The sequence below is a fragment of the Staurois parvus genome, unplaced genomic scaffold (genome assembly GCF_062004578.1).
Source record: "Staurois parvus isolate SC_StPar_1 unplaced genomic scaffold, SC_StPar_1.0 ptg000662l, whole genome shotgun sequence".
NCBI classification, from domain to species: Eukaryota; Metazoa; Chordata; class Amphibia; order Anura; family Ranidae; genus Staurois; species Staurois parvus.
This window is the reverse complement of record NW_028318458.1, coordinates 1,811,256-1,835,882: the sequence shown is the minus strand read 5'-3', so window position 1 is coordinate 1,835,882 and position 24,627 is coordinate 1,811,256. Positions and strand designations below refer to the sequence as shown.

At 43.5% G+C, this 24,627-nt stretch overlaps 1 protein-coding gene and 1 non-coding gene across 2 annotated transcripts; one reads left to right on the top strand and one right to left on the bottom strand.

Annotated features, from left to right (window-relative positions):
- Positions 1 to 1,157: 1,157 nt before the first annotated feature.
- On the bottom strand, positions 1,158 to 22,008 carry LOC149448693 (kelch-like protein 24). Its single transcript, XM_089651753.1, has 5 exons — positions 21,883 to 22,008; positions 18,145 to 18,248; positions 13,799 to 13,877; positions 9,434 to 9,661; positions 1,158 to 6,281 (listed from the first exon to the last, which is right to left on the bottom strand). Exons 2-5 carry the CDS (start codon positions 18,239 to 18,241, stop codon positions 4,922 to 4,924), a joined length of 1,764 nt encoding a protein of 587 aa, XP_089507879.1. The 5' UTR covers positions 18,242 to 18,248; positions 21,883 to 22,008; the 3' UTR covers positions 1,158 to 4,921.
- Positions 22,009 to 22,380: 372 nt separating this feature from the next.
- Positions 22,381 to 22,452, top strand: TRNAE-UUC (transfer RNA glutamic acid (anticodon UUC)). Its single transcript has one exon. It is a non-coding gene; the product is annotated as a tRNA-Glu (tRNA).
- The last annotated feature ends 2,175 nt before the right edge of the window (positions 22,453 to 24,627 follow it).

Here is a 24,627-nt window from a genome sequence, read left to right as displayed (position 1 = left end):
GTCTGTAGATCAAGATATTGTCATGTATGAAGTGTACCTATTCATATGCAAACCAGATTTAAAAAAAAAAAAAATTCTAGGCTAATTATAAAATAAATAAATACATTATGGTGGGTTTTTATTTAAAAAAAAAAAAAAAGTAGAGCTGAACTTTTATAAAATAAAGTGGAGATGGCTGGGCTTTTATAAAATAAAGAAAGCAGAATAAATAAACGAAAAATAATTAAGATTCAAACAAATAAACAGATAAATAAATAAGAGCTGGGTATTTTAAAGTAGAGCTATGCTTTAAAAAAAAAAAAATTAATAAATACATAATTAAATTACATACTTAAAATAGATAGGATGATGTGATTGATGGTGGATTTACACAGTGAGAGTTTTTTTTGCTTTTTTTCTTAATGAAAGGACCAGTAAATAAATAGGGGTGGGTGACATCACTGGCTGCTAAAGACATGGAGGGTGTTGGAACCCTTGGAACACATTGATGCTTCTCCTCAACATGCTCAGCCACCTCCAGTGGCGGAACCCTTGGAGTTCTCTCTCCCTGGTTGAGAAACCTTCTTTATATTTATTGCTCTGTTGTTCCAGGATGAGAGCCTTGCTAGACTAGAGTAAGGTCTCACACAGTACAGAATGGGCCTTTAAAGTAATTCTCAAGGCAGAAGGTTTTTTACGTTAATGCATTCTATGCAGGGGTGGACTGACCAATCGAGCACTTGGGCAGTGCCCGAGGGCCCGGGGTCAGTAGGGGGTCCCATGAAATGCCTCTGGTACCTTTTTATAGGCTTTTTTGAGTGTGGGCAAGGATACAGGGGCTCCATGATCCCCTATTGCCTGGGGGCCCCATGAGTTGTCAGTCCGCCCCTGATTCTATGCATTAAGATAAAAAAAACATCAGGGTATAGCTCCCACCCAGCACCCCCTTATACTTACCTGAACCCCATCTCGATCCAGCGATGTGCATGAGAGCAGCAGCTTTCCCGGGTCTCTCTCTTTTCATTGGCTCACGCAGAAGCGGGAGCCATTGAATCCTTCTGTTGTCAATCACAGTCAGTGAGCCAATGAGGAGAGAATGGGGGGGCGGGGCCGAGCCATGAAATGCAAATTAAAAAAACAAATGAAAGAACAAAAAGAGGGCGCACCGGCCTAGTGCATTATCGTTTAAAAATATTTATTGAAAGAATAAAAAAGTAGGTATCATACTCACAATGGACATATAAGACATAGGCATATCACAATTAACAAAGGTGCTCAATCCATACAGCATCTGAGTCCACAATGATGGAACCCTGGATGACCAGCTATCTGACGCGTTTCAAGAACTCAGCCTCTTCCTCAGAGCGATGTGCACGAGAGCAGCAGTCTTCCCGGGTCTCTCTCTTTTCATTGGCTCACGCAAAAGTGGGATCCATTGGATCCTGCTGTTGTCAATCACAGCCAGTGAGCCAATGAGGAGAGAGTGGGGGGGGGGGGGTCGAGCCATGCATGCTCTGTGTGTAAATGGACAATGTCCATATGCAGGAACATGGCTCGGGAGTGAGCCTGCTCCAGTGTCCCCATAGCAAAAAGCTTCCTATATGGGGCATTCGGCAGGGGACTACTCTGTGCAAACCCTCACATGGAGCAGGTAAGTATAAAATGTTTGTTATTAAAAAAAAAAAAATACAACCTTTAGAATCACTTTAAGGAGTGCTGGCTATTTCTTTAAGGCAGAAGGTTTTTTACCTTTATGCATTCTATACATGAAGGTAAAAATAACCTTCTGCTAGCAGCTCCCCCACAGTCCCCCTAAATACTTACCTGACCCCAATCTCAATCCAGTGATGTGCATGAGAGCGTCTTTTTTTGGCTCTGTTCATTGGCTCCTACTGCTGTCAATCACAGCCAGAGAGGAGGGGGCAGGGAGGAGCCAGGAGCGCTGGCAGGGGGCCCAAGAAGAGGAGGATCGGGGTTGCTCTGTGCACAACCATTGCACAGAGCATGTAAGTATAACTTTTCTAATATAAAAATGAGCCTATAGAATCACTTTAATTTGCATGTATACAGTGCCACCTGTGACTGGCAATGACACCAGGCTTCCCTTAGCAACATCCTAGAAGTTTTCCAGTCAGACTTCTTGAGGTACATGAATGGCCTACACCTATAGCAAGGGCTTTATTCCACTCTGTCAAAGCTGCACAGCTTGTTATTATCCACAGATGTGCCCTATCTGCATAAGCAGTTTTTTTGTAAAGGAGACCTTTGCCTTTAATGAAAGGATAACTAAACCTAAGAACACAAATGCAATATATAGCAGCTTACAGACCTTATATGTGTTGGATGCATTTGCTTTATTATTTTTAAGTGAAGAACATTTTTATACAAATAACCAGGGCTTATTTCAGCGGGAACGTGGGGGAACACAGTTACAGCACCTCCAGCACCGAATGTAGGTAATGGTAAAGGGTGCTGGGATGCGTTGGAAGGTCTATTGATGCTGGCTGCTGGGGGATCTATTGTTACTGAAGGGGATCTTTTTTTGTGTGGTGGTCTATTGCTGTGGGAAGGTCTGTTGTTGCTGGTGGGGGTTCTATTGTTGATGGGGGGCAAATTGTAGCTGGAAGGGCTCCACTGTTGAGGTAGGGGGCTATTGTTGCTGGCTGATGGAGAGCCTATTGATGCTGACTGCTGAGAGATCTGTTGTTGCTGCTGGAGGTCTACTGTTTCTAGGATGGTATTTTGTTGTGGGGGTCCATTCTTGCTAAGGGAATCTATTGTTGCTGGGGGGGGGGGTCCATACAAATTACTTAGCAACACAAAATAATACTCAGATCTGCATTTTTTAAAGGAGCAGTAATGGGAGGTAGGTAGGGGGTTGAACCAATGGACGGTGCTCGGAGGTAGGTGGGGAGTGGAGACAAGAAGCAACTCAGAAGGGGGAGTTCCTGCACCTATTCGTGGAGAAAAAAAAGCCCTGCAAATACCTGCTGATCTTACCAGACATGCAATGTCCTTGTCGCTTCCTGTGAGCCAAACAGAATAATATCTTTCTTCCTCGATATCTTCTGGAAACTACTAATTGCCCAGCCCCCATATAATGAAGGTGGAAATGTATGGACCTGTGTTTAGTCCATATCAAGAAAGCAGCCTAGCGTGACTACCATGGAATCTGGAAATGGAAGAATGAAAAAAAATTTTCCAACCGCAAACGCTTATAAATGTGTTTAGAGACGTTTACATGCATTTACAAGCATTTGAAACGCTGATAAAATCTACTCCTGAATGCAAGTTTGGTCCGTTCAAAAAAACGACTGTAAACTCAACTGTCTGTAAACAACTGTAAACGACTCTGTGTACATGGACAAGCTCCTAAACGTCATCAGCTGCAGTGTACATGGAGCCTTAAATGTTGAAAGCAAAAAAGATTCAGTTAAAAAGAAAGCTTTTTTTTCTAACTCCTTAGCACTTATCGAAAGGTCAGCTAATGAAAATCATTACCTTTGTTTGAATCTGTATAAATCACAATTTGTTTTAATTTGTATAAAATGGCAGATTAGTGTTTGACAATTCCTAAACTATTCCTTATAAGCCTCTTTTTACTATAAAATTATGTAGTATATGCAGGGGCGGACTGACAACTCATGGGGCCCCCGGGCAATAGGGGATCATGGGGCCCCTGTGTCCTTGCCCACACTCAAAGCACACCCAAAAAAGCCTATAAAAGGTACCAGGGGCATTTCATGGGGCCCCCTATTGATCCCGGGCCCTCGGGCAGTGCCCAAGTGCTCGAATGGTCAGTCCGCCCTTGAGTATATGTAACACTGCACTTCCAAAGTACATGCAAGAACTGTAAGAAGTCCTACCTCCTGTCAGTAGAAACAACAGTTCATACATATGTTCCATTTGTCCCTTGTATAAACATGAGGAACTCTTTACATTACATTAATAAGAAAGTATTGCCTTACAAGTCAAAAGGAAACTCTGGGGCAAGAAATAAGGAGGAACATAGCAGAATAACTACTGTGATCCTGATCTACAGCAACCCCCTCCCATGAGCCTCTTTATTCTGCTGTAATGTATAAGGGTTCATGTACACTGCAGCTGATAAACTGACGTTCAGGAGCTGTTCAACGTTTTCTTTCAGCAGTCCCTGAACTCTCCCTAATGTTTTCCTATGTGTCCATGTACACATCGTCGTTTACAATCGTTTACAGGCAGTTGAGGTTACAGTCGTTTTTTTGAACACACCAAACTTGCGTTCAGGAATAGATTTTACTGGCGTTTCAAACACCAAACGCTTGTAAACGTGTGTAAACGCTTGTAAATGCAGTTAACCAAATTTATAAGCGCTTGCGTTTAGAAGCGTTTTTTAACTGTTCCATGTCCAGATGCTGTCCAGAGCCTTTGTTCATCATCAGAAATGCATGCAAAGTGTTTTCCATGTATTCAAATGGACCCGGTACACCAGCGCAGTCAGTTGCAGGTTTTGCGTGAAGGAAACAATGGTAGAACGTGCCGCATTATGCTCATGATGGGATCCATAGTGAATACAACCAGAAAAGACAGGTCATCTCCACACATACTGCTCTCTCTGCTTCTGTTCTCTCTATTTCTTTCAAAATGTCTGAAATAGTTCATTTTTTACTGTTTTTCAGTGCATTCTGGGCATTTGGGAAGGTCTTCTGAGGTTATTTTTTAAAAACGCTTCTAAACGCAAACACACATAAATGTGCATAAATGCGGTATGCAAATGTGGCTAAACTGACAATTTTTAACCTACGTTTTCCAGCAGTCAGTTTCCATCATTCAGAAGAGTTTTCCAAACATCCCGTGTACATGAGCCCTAAATCAGATAGTTTACCATGCTGTCAGCTAGAAATCCCTCACATGTTTCAAACAGAAAAACATAACTAGTTATATATATTACGAATCAAGCATTTTATCTCCTGAGTGGCACAAGATGACAAAATTTTCTCATAGGGACCCACATAGTAACACAACCAAAGCCACTGACTCCTTCATGAGGGATAGGTAGTCCTTGGGTACAAAGTGTCCATTTGGAGTCACCTGGAGTCCAATAATATATAGTTTTATAAAACTGATCCATATTCTCCCCACCCAAAACATAGATTCTTTGGTTCCACTGCACGACTCCAGCAGATGCTATCTTCTCAGGAAGTGGTGGGACTTTGAGTTCCTGAGACACCCAACCCTGTTCATCTAAGCACAAACATCTAGAAGTGGCTTCCGCCTGCCCTGTAGATTGACAATAATTATTATAGCCACCAATCACAATCACTTTGTTATCTAATGTCACTGCTCCTCCAAATGCCACCACAATTTTATTTGGAATGTGACTCCATAAATCTGAATTTGGATTATAAATCAGTAGTCCCTTCTCACTGAATGAACGGTTCCTCCCAGTTTCTCCTCCTATGAAGTACAGTTTACCTTTTAACTTTGTGGATGCAAAAGCACACAATGGAAATGGTAATTTAGATAACTCAGACCAACAATTTTTGGAGAGGTCAAAACATTCCATTGAGTCCATAACGTCATCTCTATTCCATCCTCCCACTGCGAACAGTTTCTTCTTACAAGATAAGAACCCATGTAGAGCCCTTGGGTTCTTCATACGTGGAAATTCTGTCCAGCTGTTTGTTAACGAATCATAAACATGAAAAGTCTGGGAAACAGAATCATCCTGGTTCATCCCCCCAGTCACATACAAATAGTTCTCTATAGCAAGGCATCCAGGATACATCAAAGATTTTAAGGGAGTAATCTTATCCCAATCATTGGCAACAGGGTCATAGCAGTCCAGAAAGAAATCATTATCATCAAGAGTGTGGTCTTCTCTGGCCTGAAGGTCCATGCAAACAATCTGGTTTTCAAACATACCTTGGCGTAGTTTAAAAGGTACTGATTTCTGAAGACCAGATAGTTCCAGAATTACATCTCTTTTGACTTCTTCTAGCTCATGGGGTGACAATAATGGAAATCGGATGACTCTACATAGCTCTTCAGGAAATGGACTACCTGCAGCCCTGTTGGCTTTCCACCAGTGAAGGGCCATGCGATAGATGCAAAGCTCTGAAGATACCATCAACTGATCCGAGGAAAGAATGCTTATTAATTCATCCTGCTCCAAATGGAGAAAATCTTCTTTTTCACAAAGACTGGTTATGTTCCAGCTGATGTATTGAATAGCTACCCCTTGAAGTCTGATGTGATTATGGCTCTGAGCCAGTCTGTAAATCCAGAAGCAGTTATCATTGGTTAGCTTGTTGATGAGAAACCTAAAGTAAGCAAAATAAAAACGCCTCATAAGTCTTATTAGAAGGTGTTGAAAAAAAGATTTTCTACATTGTTATTTATGGCACGCATCTTCATCATAATTACAATGAATGATAATGGTAAAATGGTAGCAATTGATTCAGTAAATCAACCACTATGCCTTTTTCTTTGTACACACATAAAGAGAGAGAATGGGAGAGAGAGGCAGAGTAAAAGCTGCAACCAGCAGATGTTTGTTTGAGAGGAAAACTGTAATCACAATTGGCTGTCATATCAATCATGCTGTTTGTATCCCAGTTGTTATTGTAGGACCTGTGGCTATCAGTGACATCATGGTCCCTGGACTAGCAGTGCAAGCCCTTAGTTCTCAGAGAAACATTAATTAAAGTATTACTAAACCCAGGACCGTGCATTCACTCTATCTGGTCTCCCACAGTACACAAAACATGGAAGAAGTGCACTTATTTTAGTAAATATAAACTGCTAAATACCTTTGCTCATCAGTAGTATATAGCAGTCTTGTGACTTCTATCAGTGTCCAACAGAGCACTGGTTAAAGCTTGTAGGAGGAGCTTTCTTTCTGCTCTAGGAGGAAAACCCCTGACCTCTGTCTGGACAGTGCTGATTGGCCCTGTGCTGATCACATGCACTCTCCCAAGAAAAATAAAAAAACCTCTCAAGCAATACACACCAAACTAAGCATGTGCAGAATGGCTATGGTTTAGTCTGTCTTATCAGGAAATAAGACGTGGACATTTGAACAAGAGGAGAAGCAGAGAAGTCAGGATCAAACAGCCTTTTTACACAATGCAGAGGATTAGCCCCTTAAGCTCCACAGTGAGTATAACAAGCATGCTTTACTGCATATACAGACTGATTGTACTGTTGTGGGTTTAGTAATACTTTAACTTTCTCACAACATGGGAAACTGTACCTGAAAATAGTAATATAAAAAATGCAAGCATCAAAGTGGTAATTTTAAGTTAAGTGTATAAAAATACTTATATATACTAATAAATACTATAATGTCAAATTCTGAGCTCTTCTGTGTCTTGTACAGAATTCCTGTGTTATCTCAAGGAGTCTAATTAGCCCTCCCAGATATCATCTTGGGACTACAGAATGATTAGTCACTATGTTGTAGAGATGAGGAGAGTGGGAGGAATTGAGTAGTTTATCAAATGAAAGATAGGCAGGAGCATTTGGCCAGTGTTGACCTCCTTTTGCCCTGCATTTGACTTGCTTCAAGCAGGTTTTGCATTCTTATATATAGCACTACCCCCTTAGGAGTCTCTAGAGATTTGGGTCCCCTTATAGTCCTGCACAGCCAGGAAATATGCATTCCCTTCCAGCCTTGCACTCCAGAGACAGTAAACAGTCCTTGAACTTGTTTTTTTGTGATTTTATTAAGGGGTTGATAACTTGGATGGGGATGAGTGATACATGGGATGCCCAAGGAACTGTTGAACTGAGGACAACTTCCTGGGACTATGAACAAGTGCTCTTAAAAGCTTTCTTGGAGAGCTTTCCAGCTTCTCCTGGTGTACCATCTCAGACCCCAGATAAAATCTCCTCTAAACCCAACTGCCTGAGGGAGTCCCTGGGTAGGAGGACCCAGAATCTGCGTCCTTAAGATCAGCAGTCTAAGATGGGGGCTAGTCATGTTTCCCACCCGAATGCCCTTTCCTCTTGTCTGGCCCAGGGGATGTGCGATTACTCACTTAGTCTCTCCTGTAAGCTTGTGGGTTGGTGGCTGCCTTCTGGCCTTATGCTGGGCTGGCTCCTTCTCTGCTTCCCAGGATTTCCTCTCTCAGGGGATGATTGAGGCTGAGAGATCCTCCCTTCCAGCTCCTCCACCTGTAGGTAAGCCCTTCTTTTGGACCCTCTCTCAGGCTCCACACTCCATCATACTCACTCCATCTTCCACCCAAACTCTCCTGCTACTGAGCAGGCTCGGTCACTCTTAAGGGCTGTCCTGACCCCATGCCAAGCCTCCTGCTTGGGGATTGACCAATATCCCTTGAGAGTGCAGACCAGCTCCTCCTCACCCCCGCCCACTGAATTCTAGAGACTTTTCCAAGTCTCTAGATCAGAGGGAGGTTTCAGGGAACTGACCCAAATTTGACCCCTCTGGCTGCTATTCAGCCTCTAACTACAAAAATAACTAGCTTTCCTAGGAGGGTGCTACACATAGACGTGTATGGGGATGCAAATCCTGTTTGAAGCAGTAAAAGCTCATGAATACAGGTCCTACAGATGTCTTTTGGGCAAGATGCAAGCAGAACCATAAATGCCTGGGTTGTGCATGCAGACACCTCCAGGGTGTATCAGGATACAAGTAATCTAAGCTGCATAAGGGCCTGTGTTGACAGGTTTTGTTCTTTTCAAGCCGGTTTTTCATTCCCATCCAAGCCTATGGGAATGCAAAACCTGCTTAAAGCAGGTCAGAAGGAAGTCAACATCAGGTCAAATCCACCCATTAATGAATTCTGAATTATTTATTTATTACAGGCACTTATATAGCACCATCAATGTATGCAGCACTTTACATATATTATTATACATTCACATCAGTCAGTCCCTAACCCCCAAGGGGTGTACAATATAAGGTCCCTAACTTACATATACTAGGGCCAATTTAGACAGGATTCAATTAACCTACCAGCATGTCTTTGGAGTGTGGGAGGAAACAGGAGTACCCAGAGGAAACCAAGGCACAGGGAGAACATACAAACTCCAGGCAGGTGGTGCCCATGGTTGGAATTTGGACCAACAGAAAGAAGTGCTAACCATTTAGCCACTGTGCTGCCCACTGTTCAATCTCCAAAGCATCTGAAATCGATGTCAAACTGATGCTGTCAACAGAAGCCCTAACAGCTATTTTTCATGAGATCGCATGGTCAGTAGTGTCCAGGGGCGGACTGACTATTTGGAAACTCGGGCACTGCCCGAGGGCCCGGGGTCAGTAGGGGGCCCCATGAGATGCCCCTGGACCTTTTTTATAGGCTTTTTTGAGTTTGGGCAAGAACACAGGGGTCCCATGATCCCCTATTGCCCGGGGGCCCCATGAGTTGTCAGTCCGCTCCTGGTAGTGTCTGCAGCTGCTCACAGACTTGATATCATCACATATATCTATTATACATTGGTCAAGCACCTGCTGCACAGATCCTGCATAGCTGTAATCTGTAGGCGGCTGGACACAGTAAACAGCTCCTCAATAGAGTCCAAGTTGAGAGTAGCTTCACCACTGTATATGAAGTGAACGATGCTCTCTATGACAGAAGAAGGGACATCCAGAAGGCAAACCTCTCCATGTTCAGATTCTAGCATAGAGCTAGTGAACATTGCTCGGAAATAGGGGCTGACCGAAGCAAGTACCACCCTACAAAAAAAAAAGATAGAATAAATTAAAATAATTGAACTCACTTTTTGCAAATGCAATACCATGGCTTCTGGAAGCATGACAAACAAATAGTAGTCACCTAATATCTATTACTCTCCTAGATTGTAAGCTCGAAAGAGCAGGGTCCTCAATCCCCTCATGTTTTGCACTGTATTGGTATTGTTCTGTCACATGTTCTGTCCCCCTTTGTAATGTAAAGCGCTGAGCGAACCATTGGCACTTTATAAATACTGTATAATAATAATAATAATAATATTACAGACAGTTATGTTTAACTATAATATATGATCAAAAGTGAGTACCACCTGACCATGACAACTATATGAGTTGTTGAACATCATGTTCACAGTGGCTAAATGGTTAGCACTTCTGCCTGGCAGTGCTAAAGTTGTCGATTTGAATCCCAACCACGGCACCACCTGCCTGGAGTTTGCATGTTCTCCCCGTGCCTGTGTGGGTTTCCTCCGGGTACTCCGGGTGTGTATGAATGTAAGTTAGGAACCTTAGATTGTACATCCCTTGAGGGTTAGGGACTGATGTGAATGTACAATATATATATGTAAAGTGCTGCGTAAATTGACGGCGCTATATAAGTACCTGAAATAAATAATATTCCCAAACCAAACACATTAAGGCCTCTTGCACATGGTACTGATGTTTGAGCATCTACGTGTTTTGAACAAAATTTCAGACGTTTGTTTTGCAGGTATTTGTACGTATTGATGTGCAAATTTGCACACACATGCGTGTATTTGCACGAATATGTGTGTTTGCGTATTTGCACGCACAATATATTCTTAGGAAAAATAGATTAATATTTACGCTCATATGTGTGTATTTGTGCCCAGGCAGCATAAATTACTGACCAAAAATGCAGATTTTCCTATTTTGTTATTGTACTGAGGAATACACAGCACTTATTTACACGTCTGTGTACAAAGGCACATTCTAAATAATGGGCTACATTTTACCTCTGTACTGAGCTTTTTCAGGCTGCAGTGTGCAAGAGGCCTAAAAGGGAGTTGGCCCCCATTTGCTTTAAAAACAGCCTCCACTCTTCTGAAAAGGCCTTCCACGGGATTTTGGTGTGTGTCTGTGGGAATTTGTGCCCGTTCAGTCAAAACAGTGTTTATGAGGCTAACTAATAACGTTGAATAGGAAAACTTGGCTCACAACTGGAGTTCCAATTCATCCCAAAGATGTCCACTAGGGTTGAAGTTTAGGACTCTCAAGGCAATTCTTGTTCCTCCACACTAAATTCATCAAACCATGTCTTTATGGAGCTGGCTTTGTGCACAGGGGTAGAGTCATGCTAGAACTGAAAAGATCCTTCCCCAAACTGTTACCACAAGGTTGGAAGTGTACAATTGTCTGAAACAGAGTTCACAAAACTGCAGCCCATGGGTTGGATATGGCCTTTTGCTTGCCTTTATCTAGCCCTTGGGGCACTAATCTGTCCACTGGCATCAATGATGGGACACTATCCCTTCCACTGTCCCCAAAGACGGGGTACTATTTCTTCTACTGACAACAAAGATGGGGCACTATTCCTCCCATTGATGCCAATGACGAGGCACTATTCTTCTCACTGATGCCAATGATGTAATTTTTTTATTCCCACTGACCACTAAGCCTATGGCATTATTTTACTCTTACCAATGCCAGAGCATTTTTTACTCTCACTGGCCACTGTTTGGCCCCCCTAAAGTCTGAAGAGCAGTAAACTGGCCCTTTGTTTCAAAAGTTAGTAATATCTTTATCTGTAGCACAAAAGGTGGCCACACACTCTTTAATTTTATTATTTGATCGATGTGTGATTCAATCAAATCAATAAAACCTTCAAACAATCTAATAGCCATAACTTCCTTTCAGATTTTTGCTAGATTTAGATTGGATTTGACCAAACTGTTCACATTGACCAGCAACACTGAGAAACTTTGTTCATGAATACGAATATCATAACTATCAATTGAATTCCACTTCCCAGTATGTGGAATATCAAATGGGTTGTCAACTACAGATTGATTCTAAATTTTGGAAGAAATGAATTGGAAAATAAATTGATCATTTATTGTATATGACCACCAAAACATTTACTGGAAACACAGTCATTGTCCACAAACTTTTGGGCCTATAGGTAGGTGTAGTGATGAGGTGTACACAAACATTAGGCCATATAGTGCATGCTAGAGTAACACTTTATGCAAGTCATTTTTGCCAGCCGAAACCTGACCAGCCGTACATGCAGGATCACTATATAAGAAATTAATCCAGAGGCGTAACTAGAACCTTTGGGGCCCCAATGCAAGAAACCATGAACGCCTACCCCTGGCCTGGCCTCTGAGCCCAGAGCCCTTCCCACTGATCCCAGGACCCTTTACTCCTGTTGCAGGACCCTTTATTATGGTCCTTCAGGAGATCCCTTTCACATGTTCTGCAGCGGACCGGACCCTTTCCTGTGGTCTTGGGGCCCCCCACGGTGGCTGAATGCCATGGCCCAGTCACAAGTGCAACCTTTGCAACCCTGGTAGCTTCACCAGTGTGTCAGTAGAACTGTGAAGTGTCAGTCAGTAGAGCAGTGGATAGTGTCGGTATGGCAGTGGATGTGGTTAGTAGGGCAATGGATGTGGTCGGTAGGGCAGTAGACGTGGTCAGTAGGGCAGTGGACATGGTCAGTAGGGGGAAGTGGGACAGTAGATTTTAATTTTTGTTCATTGATTTATTTATTTTTTTTTAATTTTACAATTTTATTCTTTATTATTTTTTACATTTTTTCAGGAGCCCCGTTGGGGAGCTTTGGTGAAATATCAGGTGTCTAAACAGACCTCTAATATATCACCTTTGAGCCACAGCCCTCAATCTCTATCTCTGCATCCTCGGCTGCACAGAATGAATAGACCGGAATAGCTCTGTACAGAGCTGCCCATTCATTCATGGTACCGATCACTCACTGTGTGCTTCCTTCAAAAGCAGTAGTGCTTTGTTTGGGGGGGGGGGGACCAGGGAACACGCAGGGGCAGCAGGAAACAAAGAACCTGGATAAAGGGCCAGTGAAAGGATTTTTGTCTACAGAGGCAAAGGTGCATTTTCACACCCCCCGCCCCAATACCCCCATCCTCCCGCCAAACACAGTAACCCACCTCTGGATGAAGGAGCACCTTCAGTCTAGGGGGAGGGGAGTGTTAAATATAGTAGTAGATTTAAGTACACTAACAAACTGAAGCCAAATTCCAGCTAACACTTTATACTCAGTTACAGCAAACAGTTTTTTTCCTTTTGGGATAAAGGTTTTATAGAAATTATTAAAAGATGACCTTGTAAGCACCCCTGTAATTGGGAGATAGTTTGTCGTATCCCTCTAACTGCTACACCTGCAGGAGAGCTTGCTCTGTTGAAAAATAACAGACTTACTGGCCAGATCATCAGATGAAAATAAGAAAGTCTAAAAAAGAAAACTAATGCAGCCAGTACATTTAAGAAGGGCACCTGGGCAATGTGACAGGAGGTGGCAGTGTGACAGAAGAAGGGGGTATTGTGACAGAAGGGAGACAATTTGACAGGAGGGTTGCAGTGTGACAGGAGCAGACAGTGTGACAGGAGGGGGAGTAGTGTGGCAGGAGGGAGGCACTGTGAAGGAGGGACAGTGTGACAGGAGGGGGGCAGTATGGCAGGAGGATGGCACTGTGATGAAAGGGCAGTATGACAGGAGGGGGGGTGGAGCTGGTGGTCCTTGCTACCGATGACTGCTTATCTCTTGTCAACATGCTGGATACACCTAGCACCAGGCTGGATAGGAGGGGCGGCAGGGCAATATATAGAAGAACCAAACTCCTTCCATTTCCCTCCTGGCTACTGCAGAGCTTTCAGTGGCTGCAGAAACCAGGAGGAAAATGGAGAGGATCGGTTGTTTTATATGCCGCCTCTCCTATCCAAGTGTAGACAAATGTGACAGGGAAGCTGCAGGGGTCCCCTGCAGCAAGGGACAGAGTCGCAGTTACAACCCCTGCGACTCCTATAGTTATGCCTGTGAATGAATCCACAGTTGAAAGGCTGCGATGGGCAGCAAAGACATGTTTTTCTTCTTTCCACTATACTTTGTAAATGTAATACACTTACCTGTGGCAGGGGAACCTTCTGCTTTCAGTTATTATGGCTGCATCACATAGTGTTTCTGTCAGGTAGAGCTCACGTAGACCTATCCACAACATAAAACACAATACATTTTCTTAGGAATCATTCTGATGAAGTACAATTCATGACCAAGTTTATCCCGACTCCTATTTGATCACATCTCATGTTACCATCATGGAAAGAGATGTATTGCAGCTTATCGGTTCTTAGATATGTCGACTGCATTCATTTTCAATTTTCAGACCAAGAACATTTTCAGCAAGTACAGAAATATCTATTGATCTTGCCAGAAATGCCATGTCCTCAGCTTTTTCTGTGAATTGAATTGAACTAAAAGAAAAAACAACCTAATTTTCCTTTCAAGCTATCTTCTGTCATTGACATACTACACTATATTGGTTCCTTGGGCGCCCCTCTCCCCTTTCCCATTTGTTCATTCTATTCAGCAATAAATTTGTTAGTGAGGGTGGACACTGATGCTGAGCAAGGTCCATTTCGTACACTTGTTAGAGGTTCCTTACTGAGGGTAACATTGAAAAAATCAAGTTTGGCATATGCAGGGCCGCCATCAAGGGGAGACAGCCCATACATACGTGCAGGGGTTTTGGGCATCCTGAGGGGCCCGGGCCCCAACCAAGGCTGTCTTCAATGCAGGGCAAAAGGGGTAGCTGCCTCAGTTCCAGTCATTGTTATAGGGCCGAAAGCAGCTGCCCCTTGTCATGGAGAGTCCCAGTCCAGTGGCGGAGGGAGTGGGGCAGCAAGCCGTGGCATCTTCAGGGTGTGGGCAGGATGAAAGCATCTTGCTTATCTCCACATGGCGAGTGGGGAAGTAGAGCAACGAGGGCAGCAAGGACCAGGAGCCCAAGAGGGTGAAGACCTGCACCAACTCCCTGAGCCCTGAAGAGGTGAGCAACAGCAGGTACAGGATCCCCAATGCCTCTCAGAGCCTGGACTCCCTCTCCAACCTCCTGTCTGTATCCAGCTCCAACATCAACAGTGACAGCGCATGGCAACATCAACAGGACGAGGACTGGCAAGAGGCACAGGCGGCCAGGGATCCACTGGAAGGAGCAGAGCACTCCCCATCATCACACAGAAGGAGAATAGACCCTGCCTGCTGCTCGATGTCATGAACATCATACTCCTGGCATTGAAGGTACCGGGCATCACACACACCTACCCACAGCCAGGGACTGGGACAGGGGGACACAGGAGGGACTGCAGACAGGGACAGGGCTAGGGGTCTCTCTCTCATCCTCCCCCACCCCCTCACCCCTCTCTCTCACCCCCCTTCTCTCTCACCCCCCCTCTTTTCTCTCTTACCCCCATCTCTCTCTCACACCCCTCTCTTTCTTTGTCTTTCACCACTCCCCATTGAGAATATTGAATGGGGAGTGTGGGACTGGAGAAGAAGGAGGACATGGGATGGAGGACATGGGACTGGAGCTGGAGGAGGAAATGGGATGGAAGAGGAGGAGGACATGCTCTAGAAGAGATAGAACTGCAGGAGGAGGAAGACATGGGATGAAGGAGATGGGACTGGAAGAGAAAGATGACATGGGATCAAGGAGGACACGGGATGAAAAAGATTAAACTGGAAGGAGGATGACATGGGATGGGGGAGATTGGACTGAAGGAGGACATGGGATAGAGGAGGAGGAGGACATGGGATGGAAGAGGAGGAGATGGAAATAGAGAAGAAAGAGATGGGACTAGAGGAGGAGGACATGGCGTGCCAGATATATTCAGTTGTAAGAGTGTTAAAATAAAAGTGGGTGCACTGAAGGACTTGGTTGGATGGCCAGTGGGCGGATTTGGTGGGACCACCAATGGGCTGGAATGTTGCCGGTCAGGTCCGGGGGACTCAAGCCAAAAGCTGTGTAAGAGGCCCCAACATTTCTTATGGCTGCCCTTGGCGTCCGTTGAAGAGTTTCTTAGGTGGATTATGACTACACATGTCTATTTCAGCAAGTAAGCTCATTATGGGCTTTGCTTTGCACAGCTGGGTGTTTTTGTGGGAAAAAAGGAAAGGGCCTTATCCAAACTACTGTCACAAAGCAGCAACAATGCTTAAAGCTGAAGTTCAGTTATGGCAATTTTTGCATAGTTACAGTGGTCTAACTTGGATGCAAACAATAAAGATCTCAAAGAGATTCTCAAAGAAAAAAAAGAATAATATTCAAAATAATGGGCAGAGGGGCTTTGACACGGCTGTCAGGTTGGCTGTATTGGGTCCCGTGGTTTCTAACAGCAGCCCTGCATATATTATACCTGTGGGATCCCTCTACAAGCTGGAAATCACTGTAGAAGGCACTGCTACTCCTGTGATCTCCACTAGCTTCCAGATCCTGTGCTAAGGGGTTACCCTGTTGCATTCTGAACACAGGAGGAGCACACTCTGCATGAACGCCATTCAGGGATCGCTTTGCATTTTTTAAATGAATCATTCTTTGACTGGACAAGGTGAAGAGGCGGGGTGATGACGTCATGTTGTCCACCTCATCTAATCAGAGAATGCTTTGCATTCACTGAGAAAATATAAAGCATTGTCTGAACTGTGCCCCTGTGGAGTGAGCGATCTCCTGTGTTCACAATGCTGCAGGGCAGCCATTCCGAAGTTACCTGGAAGCTATTGGAGATCACAGGAGTAACACCATCTACTACAGTGATATCCAGCTTCTCAAAGGACCCCACAGGTATGGTATATGCATAGCTACACTGGTCCAAGCTGGAAAAATGTAACTATGTAAAAATATCCATACCTGGAATTCTTCTTTAACTGCCTCCCTACTGCCCTATAGCAGAACTACTGCGCAAAATCACATCTATATACATGATTTTGCATTTCTGGGTAGGGGGTGCGGCGCCATTGGTGGCTACAACTGTCAATCACCGGAGATTCCCCGCCGGCACCTGGCGATCGTGGATGAACACTGACAGGGGAGAGGTCTGTATGTAAACGATACAGATCTCTCCCCTGTCAGCACCAGCATGTTGCTTTGTATTGCTCTGTATAGCAGTGTGCTTACGCAGTAAAACACAAACAGCACAGTTAGTAAAACAGAACACAGCACAGAGTTAACCCTTTGATCGCCCCCAGGGGCGGACTGACCATTTGGAAACTCGGGCACTGCCCGAGGGCCCGGGGTCAGTAGGGGGCCCCATGAGATGACCCTAGTACCTTTTTCATAGGCTTTTTTGAGTTTGGCCAAAGACACAGGGGCTCCATGATCCTCTATTGCCCAGGGGCCCCATGAGTTGTAAGTCCGCCCCTGATCGCCCCAGATGTTAACCCCTTCCTGCCCAGTGTCATTAATGTACAGCGCTGAGCAAACCTCTTGGCGCTATATAAATACTGTATAATAATAATAATTAGCAAAGTGTCAGTGCTTTTTATTGGCACTGATCACTGTATTAGTGTCACTGGGGATGCCAGTGGCAGTTAGTTCCCCCCCTGTGTCAGAATGTCCACCGCAGTCCCACTATAAGTCGCTGATCGCCATCATTGCTAGTATAAAAAAAAAATTCCAGTATACATACGGCCATTGGTAGACTATATAACTTTCACATAATCCAATTAATTTACATGTATTGAGATTTCTTCTAGCAAAGACATGTAGCAGAATACATTTTGGCCTAAATTTATGACAAAATTAGATTTTTTTAATTTTTTTACTGGATATGTTATATAGAAAAAAGTCAAAAATATTGGGGTTTTTTTTTAGAAATTGTCGGTCTTTTTTTGTTTATAGCGCCAAAAATAAAAAATGCAAAGGCGATCAAACACCACCAAAAGAAAGCTCCATTTGTGGGAAAAAAGGACATAAATTTCAATTGGGTGCAGCGTTGCATGACCGCGCATTGTCAGTTAAAGTAACGCAGCGCCGTATCGCAAAAAATGGCCTGGTCAGGAAGGGGGGGGAAATCCTCTGAAGGGCAAGTGGTTAAAGATAGGACTATGCAGTGTCTGTTATGTGAGCAAACCAGCAATGCGTTTCATCAGAGTAATTCAATGAATTCTTCAGGGTAGACCCTAAAAAGTCTTACCCTGGAATTTAATAAAGCAAAGGACACCTGCTGTCATATACTGCAATATATGAACCCTTTCTAGAGTCTTCCAATACCAAGGAGAAAAAGCAATCACTTGTATCAACTGATTTACATGTCCTGTATTTGTTGGAATCTTGCTGGATTTCAACATGGTGTAAGATGGAAATTCTTTATCAATGAGAAAATAAATTCAATGTTATAAAAAAGAAGGGAATTAAAAGATTTATATTACTTAAGAATGATCACTTTATACTGTAAGTATTCTGCATTTACCACAATACCTTTTATTATATTACATTCCAAAGTATTCTGATCTTCAAGAAAGGCTTCTGTGTCTTCATCCATATACCATGGGGGATGCTTGGATGACTCTTCCATGGTGTGTCTGTGCATAATGCAGAGAAAAGTGACAAAGTATTACAATTTGGCACCATTTTAGCACAAAACAATGGATATAGTACTTCTCGAATGGCCCCCCCCCCCCCCCCCAAACCTGTGTCAGTGGGATCAGCGTGTGCATAGACTGGTGCAAGACAGACAGGTTCGGCTTGTCACACTCTAGTAGACTGCAACAAAGATGGTGGCTGTCTGTACACAGACATAGACTCCCTGTTACATAAATGTGAATGACAGGGGCAGGGGCGGACTGACAACTCATGGGGCCCCCGGGCAATAGGGGATCATGGGGCCCCTATGTCCTTGCCCAAACTCAAAAAAGCCTATGAAAAGGGTACCAGGGGCATCTCATGGGGCCCCCTACTGACCCCGGGCCCTTGGGCAGTGCCCGAGTTTCCAAATGATCAGTCCGCCCCTGGACAGGGGTAAAAGATGGCTTCAGCTCCTGTTCTCCACCTGTAGAGAACTACTCAAGACACCTACGAAAAAGGCAAAATGTGTCCGAGGAGACAAGCCGGCCAAGAGACTGTCACTACACACACACTGCGGCCGAGTCATTCCCCGCCCTGCATGTATACATGACCCTTGTATGGAATGCTCAGACGCGTACAAATGGTGGCACTCACTGACAGCTTCCTGCCGGATAACTCAGGTGGGTTCGGATGAGGATCAGAACACATCTGAGCTCACCCGTTAAGACTGGCCATACATTATACAATTTTCTTTAGAACATTGCTTTAGATTTACCAAAATCCATATAATAGGTCAAACCTAAACAACACTTTCAGTTGTATCCAATTAGGCCGGCCCTTGCACTACATAGTTGAAGATAAATCTAAAGGAAATTGGGCAGAAAATTGTTTAGTGTATGGCCAGTCTAAAGAGCAACCTCACCCCCCCACTCCTCCTGTTTTAATTTTTTTTCTCAATCTCCTCTAAGGCTGGCCATTCACTATACAATTTTCTGCCCAATTTCCTTTAGATTTACCTTTCAATATGTAGTGCAAGAGCCTGCCTTATTGGATACAATTGAAAGTGTTGTTAGGTTTGACTTTATATTATATGGCTTTTGGTAAATCTAAACCAAAAATCTCAAGAAAATTGTATAATGTACACTATACACTTTTCTTACAATTTTCTGTCCAATTTCTGCCCAATTTCCTTTAAATTTACCTTCACCTATGTAGTGCAAGGGCCTGTCTAGTTGGATACAACTGAAAGTGTTGTTTAGGTTTGACCTCATATTATATGGTTTTTGGTAAATCTAAATTAAAATTCTCACACAAATTGTATAATGTATGGCCAGCCTATGTTTTTTTTACCAAAAACCATATAATATGAGGTCAAACCTAAACACTTCCAATTGTATCCAATCAGGCAGGCCCTTGCACTACATAGTTGAAGGTAAATCTAAAGGAAATTGGGCAGAAATTGGACAGAAAATTATATAATGTATGGCCAGCCTAACCCTTTCCACTGGGGTTATCCTTAAGGCTGGCCATACATTATACAATTTGTTTGAGAATTTTACTTTATATCTATCAAAAACCATATAATATGAGGTCAAACCCAAACAACACTTTCAGTTCTATCCAATTAGGCAGGCCCTTGCACTACATAGCTGAAGGTAAATCTAAAGGAAATTGGGCAGAAATTGGACAGAAAATTGTATAATGTATGGCCAGCCTAACCTTTTTCACTGGGGTTATCCTTAAGGCTGGCCATACATTAAACAATTTTCTTTAGAAAATTGCTTTAGATTTACCAAAAACCATATAATATGAGGTCAAGCCTAAACAACACTTTCAACTGTATCCAATTAGGCAGGCACTTGCACTACACAGTGAAAGGTAAATCTAAGGGAAATTGGGCAGAAAATTGTATAGTGTATGGCCAGCTTTAAAGCAGTATTAACCCCAAAACCAGAAATGTAATCTATGGCAGTTTACCAATCAGTAGATTTCTTTTTTTTCCCTCTGTAGCCGTCACATCTAGGAATTGGTAAGCTGCGATGTATAAAATGTTTGCTTTTGTGTTTGATACCACTCTAACTGCTTCCCTTGTCTCTGCACAGAATCCATCACGGTTAACCCCTTCTGTCTGCAGACAATCCGCTGTAGTTAACTCTTTGTGCACGCCTTCTCTTATACACCACTGTGACCTTCATGTATACAGCTGGGTGTCAGTGGACTGTGACCGTCACGCCTACAGCTGGGTGTCAGTGGACCGTGACCTTCATGTATACAGCTGGGTGTCAGTGGACTGTGACCTTCATGTATACAGCTGGGTGTCAGTGGACCGTGACCTTCATGTATACAGCTGGGTGTCAGTGGACCGTGACCTTCATGTATACAGCTGGGTGTCAGTGGACTGTGACCTTCATGTATACAGCTGGGTGTCAGTGGACCGTGACCTTCATGTATACAGCTGGGTGTCAGTGGACCGTGACCTTCATGTATACAGCTGGGTGTCAGTGGACCGTGACCTTCATGTATACAGCTGGGTGTCAGTGGACTGTGACCTTCATGTATACAGCTGGGTGTCAGTGGACCGTGACCTTCATGTATACAGCTGGGTGTCAGTGGACCGTGACCTTCATGTATACAGCTGGGTGTCAGTGGACCGTGACCTTCACGCCTACAGCTGGGTGTCAGTGGACTGTGACCTTCACGCATGCAGCTGGGTGTCAGTGGACTGTGACCTTCACGTATGCAGCTTGGTGTCAGTGGACTGTGACCTTCATGTTACGTATACAGCTTGGTGTCAGTGGACTGTGACCTTCATGCATACAGCTGGGTGTCAGTGGACTGTGACCTTTACGTATACAGCTTGGTGTCAGTGGACTGTGACCTTCATGCATACAGCTGGGTGTCAGTGGACTGTGACCTTTACGTATACAGCTGGGTGTCAGTGGACTGTGACCTTCACGCATACAGCTGGGTGTCAGTGGACTGTGACCTTCATGTATACAGCTGGGTGTCAGTGGACTGTGACCTTCATGTATACAGCTGGGTGTCAGTGGACTGTGACCTTCACGCATGCAGCTGGGTGTCAGTGGACTGTGACCTTCACGCATGCAGCTGGGTGTCAGTGGACTGTGACCTTCACGCATGCAGCTGGGTGTCAGTGGACTGTGACCTTCACGCATACAGCTGGGTGTCAGTGGACTGTGACCTTCACGCATGCAGCTGGGTGTCAGTGGACTGTGACCTTCACGCATACAACTGGGTGTCAGTGGACTGTGACCTTCACGCATACAGCTGGGTGTCAGTGGACTGTGACCTTCACGTATACAGCTGGGTGTCAGTGGACTGTGACCTTCACGTATACAGCTGGGTGTCAGTGGACTGTGACCTTCACGCATACAGCTGGGTGTCAGTGGACTGTGACCTTCACGTATACAGCTGGGTGTCAGTGGACTGTGACCTTCACGTATACAGCTGGGTGTCAGTGGACTGTGACCTTCACGCATGCAGCTGGGTGTCAGTGGACTGTGACCTTCACGCATGCAGCTGGGTGTCAGTGGACTGTGACCTTCACGCATACAGCTGGGTGTCAGTGGACTGTGACCTTCATGCATACAACTGGGTGTCAGTGGACTGTGACACCTTAGGTACACTTACCTATTGGCAATAGGTATAAAGGTAACACAATCTCATGGAAAGGCAAGAATTCTGCACAGCCAAACTACAGGCAGAGAAATCACCATTCACAGGAAGCAACAACTGTGTTCCAAGCCTCTTTCCCAAGCAGCTCACTGATTGGCTGATGATGGTATTTCACTGCCAGTTAGTGGACAAAGTCAGACACCCGACAGAACACCGTGTGCACGCCCCTTGATGGCCAGCCTTGCTCAGTAGTAGCCAACAGCTGTACGGCTGTAGCCATCGATAACAGCAGAGAGTTGAAGTCATACTTTTTATTGACTAAATCAACATTTTATGATGCTAGCTGTGAACATCTTAGGCGTCATTCTATGGCATTGCCAGATTGTAATGGCTCAATTTTTTTAACAGTTCTAAAGGCAGTAAAAGATCTTGTGGCAATATAAAAAACATGCTAAAGCAGTATAAATAGAGCAGTTTTCTACAAAAGACGAAATTCTGAGCGCTGTCATAACTTCCCATATGGTCTAGCGGTTAGGATTCCTGGTTTTCACCCAGGCGGCCCGGGTTCGACTCCCGGTATGGGAATGTGATCTTTTTTAATTCTCCAAATTGTGTTTAACCACTTGAGACCCAGCATGTTTAACCTATATACCCCCCATTGAGTCCCACGGCTTTATTTTTCAGATTTTGGACATGTTTTTTGACAGATTTTTTTTGGACAGATTTTGGACATAGTTTTAGGGCTCATGTACACGGGGCATTTGGAAAACTCTTCTGAACAATGGAAACTGACTGCTGGAAAATGTAGGTTAAAAAACGTCAGTTTAGCCGCGTTTGCATACCGCGTTTATGCACGTTTGTGTTTAGAAGCATTTTTAAAAGATAACCTCAGGAGACCTTCCCAAATGCCCAGAATGCACTGAAAAATAGTAAATAATTAACTATTTCAGACATTTTGAGAGGAATAGCGAGCAGAAGCAGAGAGAGCAGAAGCAGAGAGAGCAGTATGTGTTGAGATGACCTGTCTTTTCTGGTTGTATTCACTATGGATCCCATCATGAGCATAATGCGGCACGTTCTACCATTGTTTCCTTCACATGAAACCTGGAACTGACTGCGCTGGTGAAGGAGTCAGTGGCTTTGGTTGTGTTACTATGTGGGTCCCTATGAGAACATTTTGTCATCTTGTGCCACTCAGGAGATAAAATGCTTGATTCGTAATATATATAACTAGTTATGTTTTTCTGTTTGAAACATGTGAGGGATTTCTAGCTGACAGCATGGTAAACTATCTGATTTAGGGCTCATGTACACGGGATGTTTGGAAAACTCTTCTGAATGATGGAAACTGACTGCTGGAAAACGTAGGTTAAAAATCGTCAGTTTAGCCACATTTGCATACCGCATTTATGCACATTTATGTGTGTTTGCGTTTAGAAGCGTTTTTAAAAAATAACTTCAGAAGACCTTCCCAAATGCCCAGAATGCACTGAAAAACAGTAAAAAAATGAACTATTTCAGACATTTTGAAAGAAATAGAGAGAGCAGAAGCAGAGAGAGTAGTATGTGTTGAGATGAGCTGTCTTTTCTGGTTGTATTCACTATGGATCTCATCATGAGCATAATGCGGCACGTTCTACCATTTTTTCCTTCATGCGACACCTGGAACTGACTGCGCTGGTGTACCGGGTCCATTTCAATACATGGAAAACACTTTGCATGCATTTCTGATGATGAAAAAAGGCTCTGGACAGCAACTGGATACGGAACAGTTAAAAAACGCTTCTAAACGCAAACACTTAGAAACGCGGTTAACTGCGTTTACAAGCGTTTATACGCATTTACAAGCATTTGGCATTTGAAACGCCAGAATACTCTACTGCTGAATGCAAGTCTGGTGCGTTCAAAAAACGACTGTAAACGACTGTAAACGACGATGTGTACATGGACACATAGGGAAACATTAGGGAGAGTTCAGGGGCTGCTGAAAACAATGCTGAACAGTTCCTAAACGTGAGTTTATCAGCTGCAGTGTACATGAACCCTTATTGCTGTTTTGGTTTGCAATTAATCCAATCTCCATGTTTTTGTGTACAGATAGTACTTTCATTTGATACCAAATTTTAAATGATATCATATATTTATTTTCAAAATGAGAAACATTTTTGAAAATTCTGAATAAAAAAGCAATTTTCTGTTTATTTCAACCACATAAATGAAAAAAGATAAAACATAAGGCTTGGGTGTATTTGCTCTAAATATTGTATTTATTGTGGCTCAGAAGAGGTAGGACTCTGTTTTGGCAATGTTTCAGTTCTGTTCATTATATATTTTAGGTTTCATAGTCTGCTCTAATATATTATACTATGTATTATATTTTATTCCCTTATTTTTCTGCAAATATTGCAGTGGATACAACAGTGTAAAATCAGCCAGCAGTTTTACTTAGGGATAATAAACTTAACTTGTGTATGCCTTTTATTGTATCTATTGGGATAGTGGGCCTTTGTTGAATATGAGTGATACATTGTTAGGTGGTTTAGGTTAACACTGTTCTTGCACATAGTTTTATTTTCCTTTCAAAAGATGCAGAGGTGTGCTATGAACAAAAGGCTTAAAACTTCGATGAAACAGATGAACAGTAACAAGTGAATGCTCTGCTTTAAGCACCCAAAAATGAAGAAAATGTCTTATAAACCTGGAGCAATAACAAAAAACACAAAAGAAATTAAACCTACAAAAATACCCCCTGAAACAAAA

What these genes read in the sequence shown, in the direction of transcription:
- LOC149448693 (XM_089651753.1), bottom strand. Translation starts at nt 18,241, where the DNA reads ATGGAAGAGTCATCCAAGCATCCCCCATGGTATATGGATGAAGACACA. An exon ending in GGAATGTAATATAATAAAAG is followed by an intron (nt 13,878 to 18,144) that starts GTATTGTGGTAA and finishes TGTTGTGGATAG; the next exon opens with GTCTACGTGAGCTCTACCTG. An exon ending in AGAAGGTTCCCCTGCCACAG is followed by an intron (nt 9,662 to 13,798) that starts GTAAGTGTATTA and finishes TTTTTTTTGTAG; the next exon opens with GGTGGTACTTGCTTCGGTCA.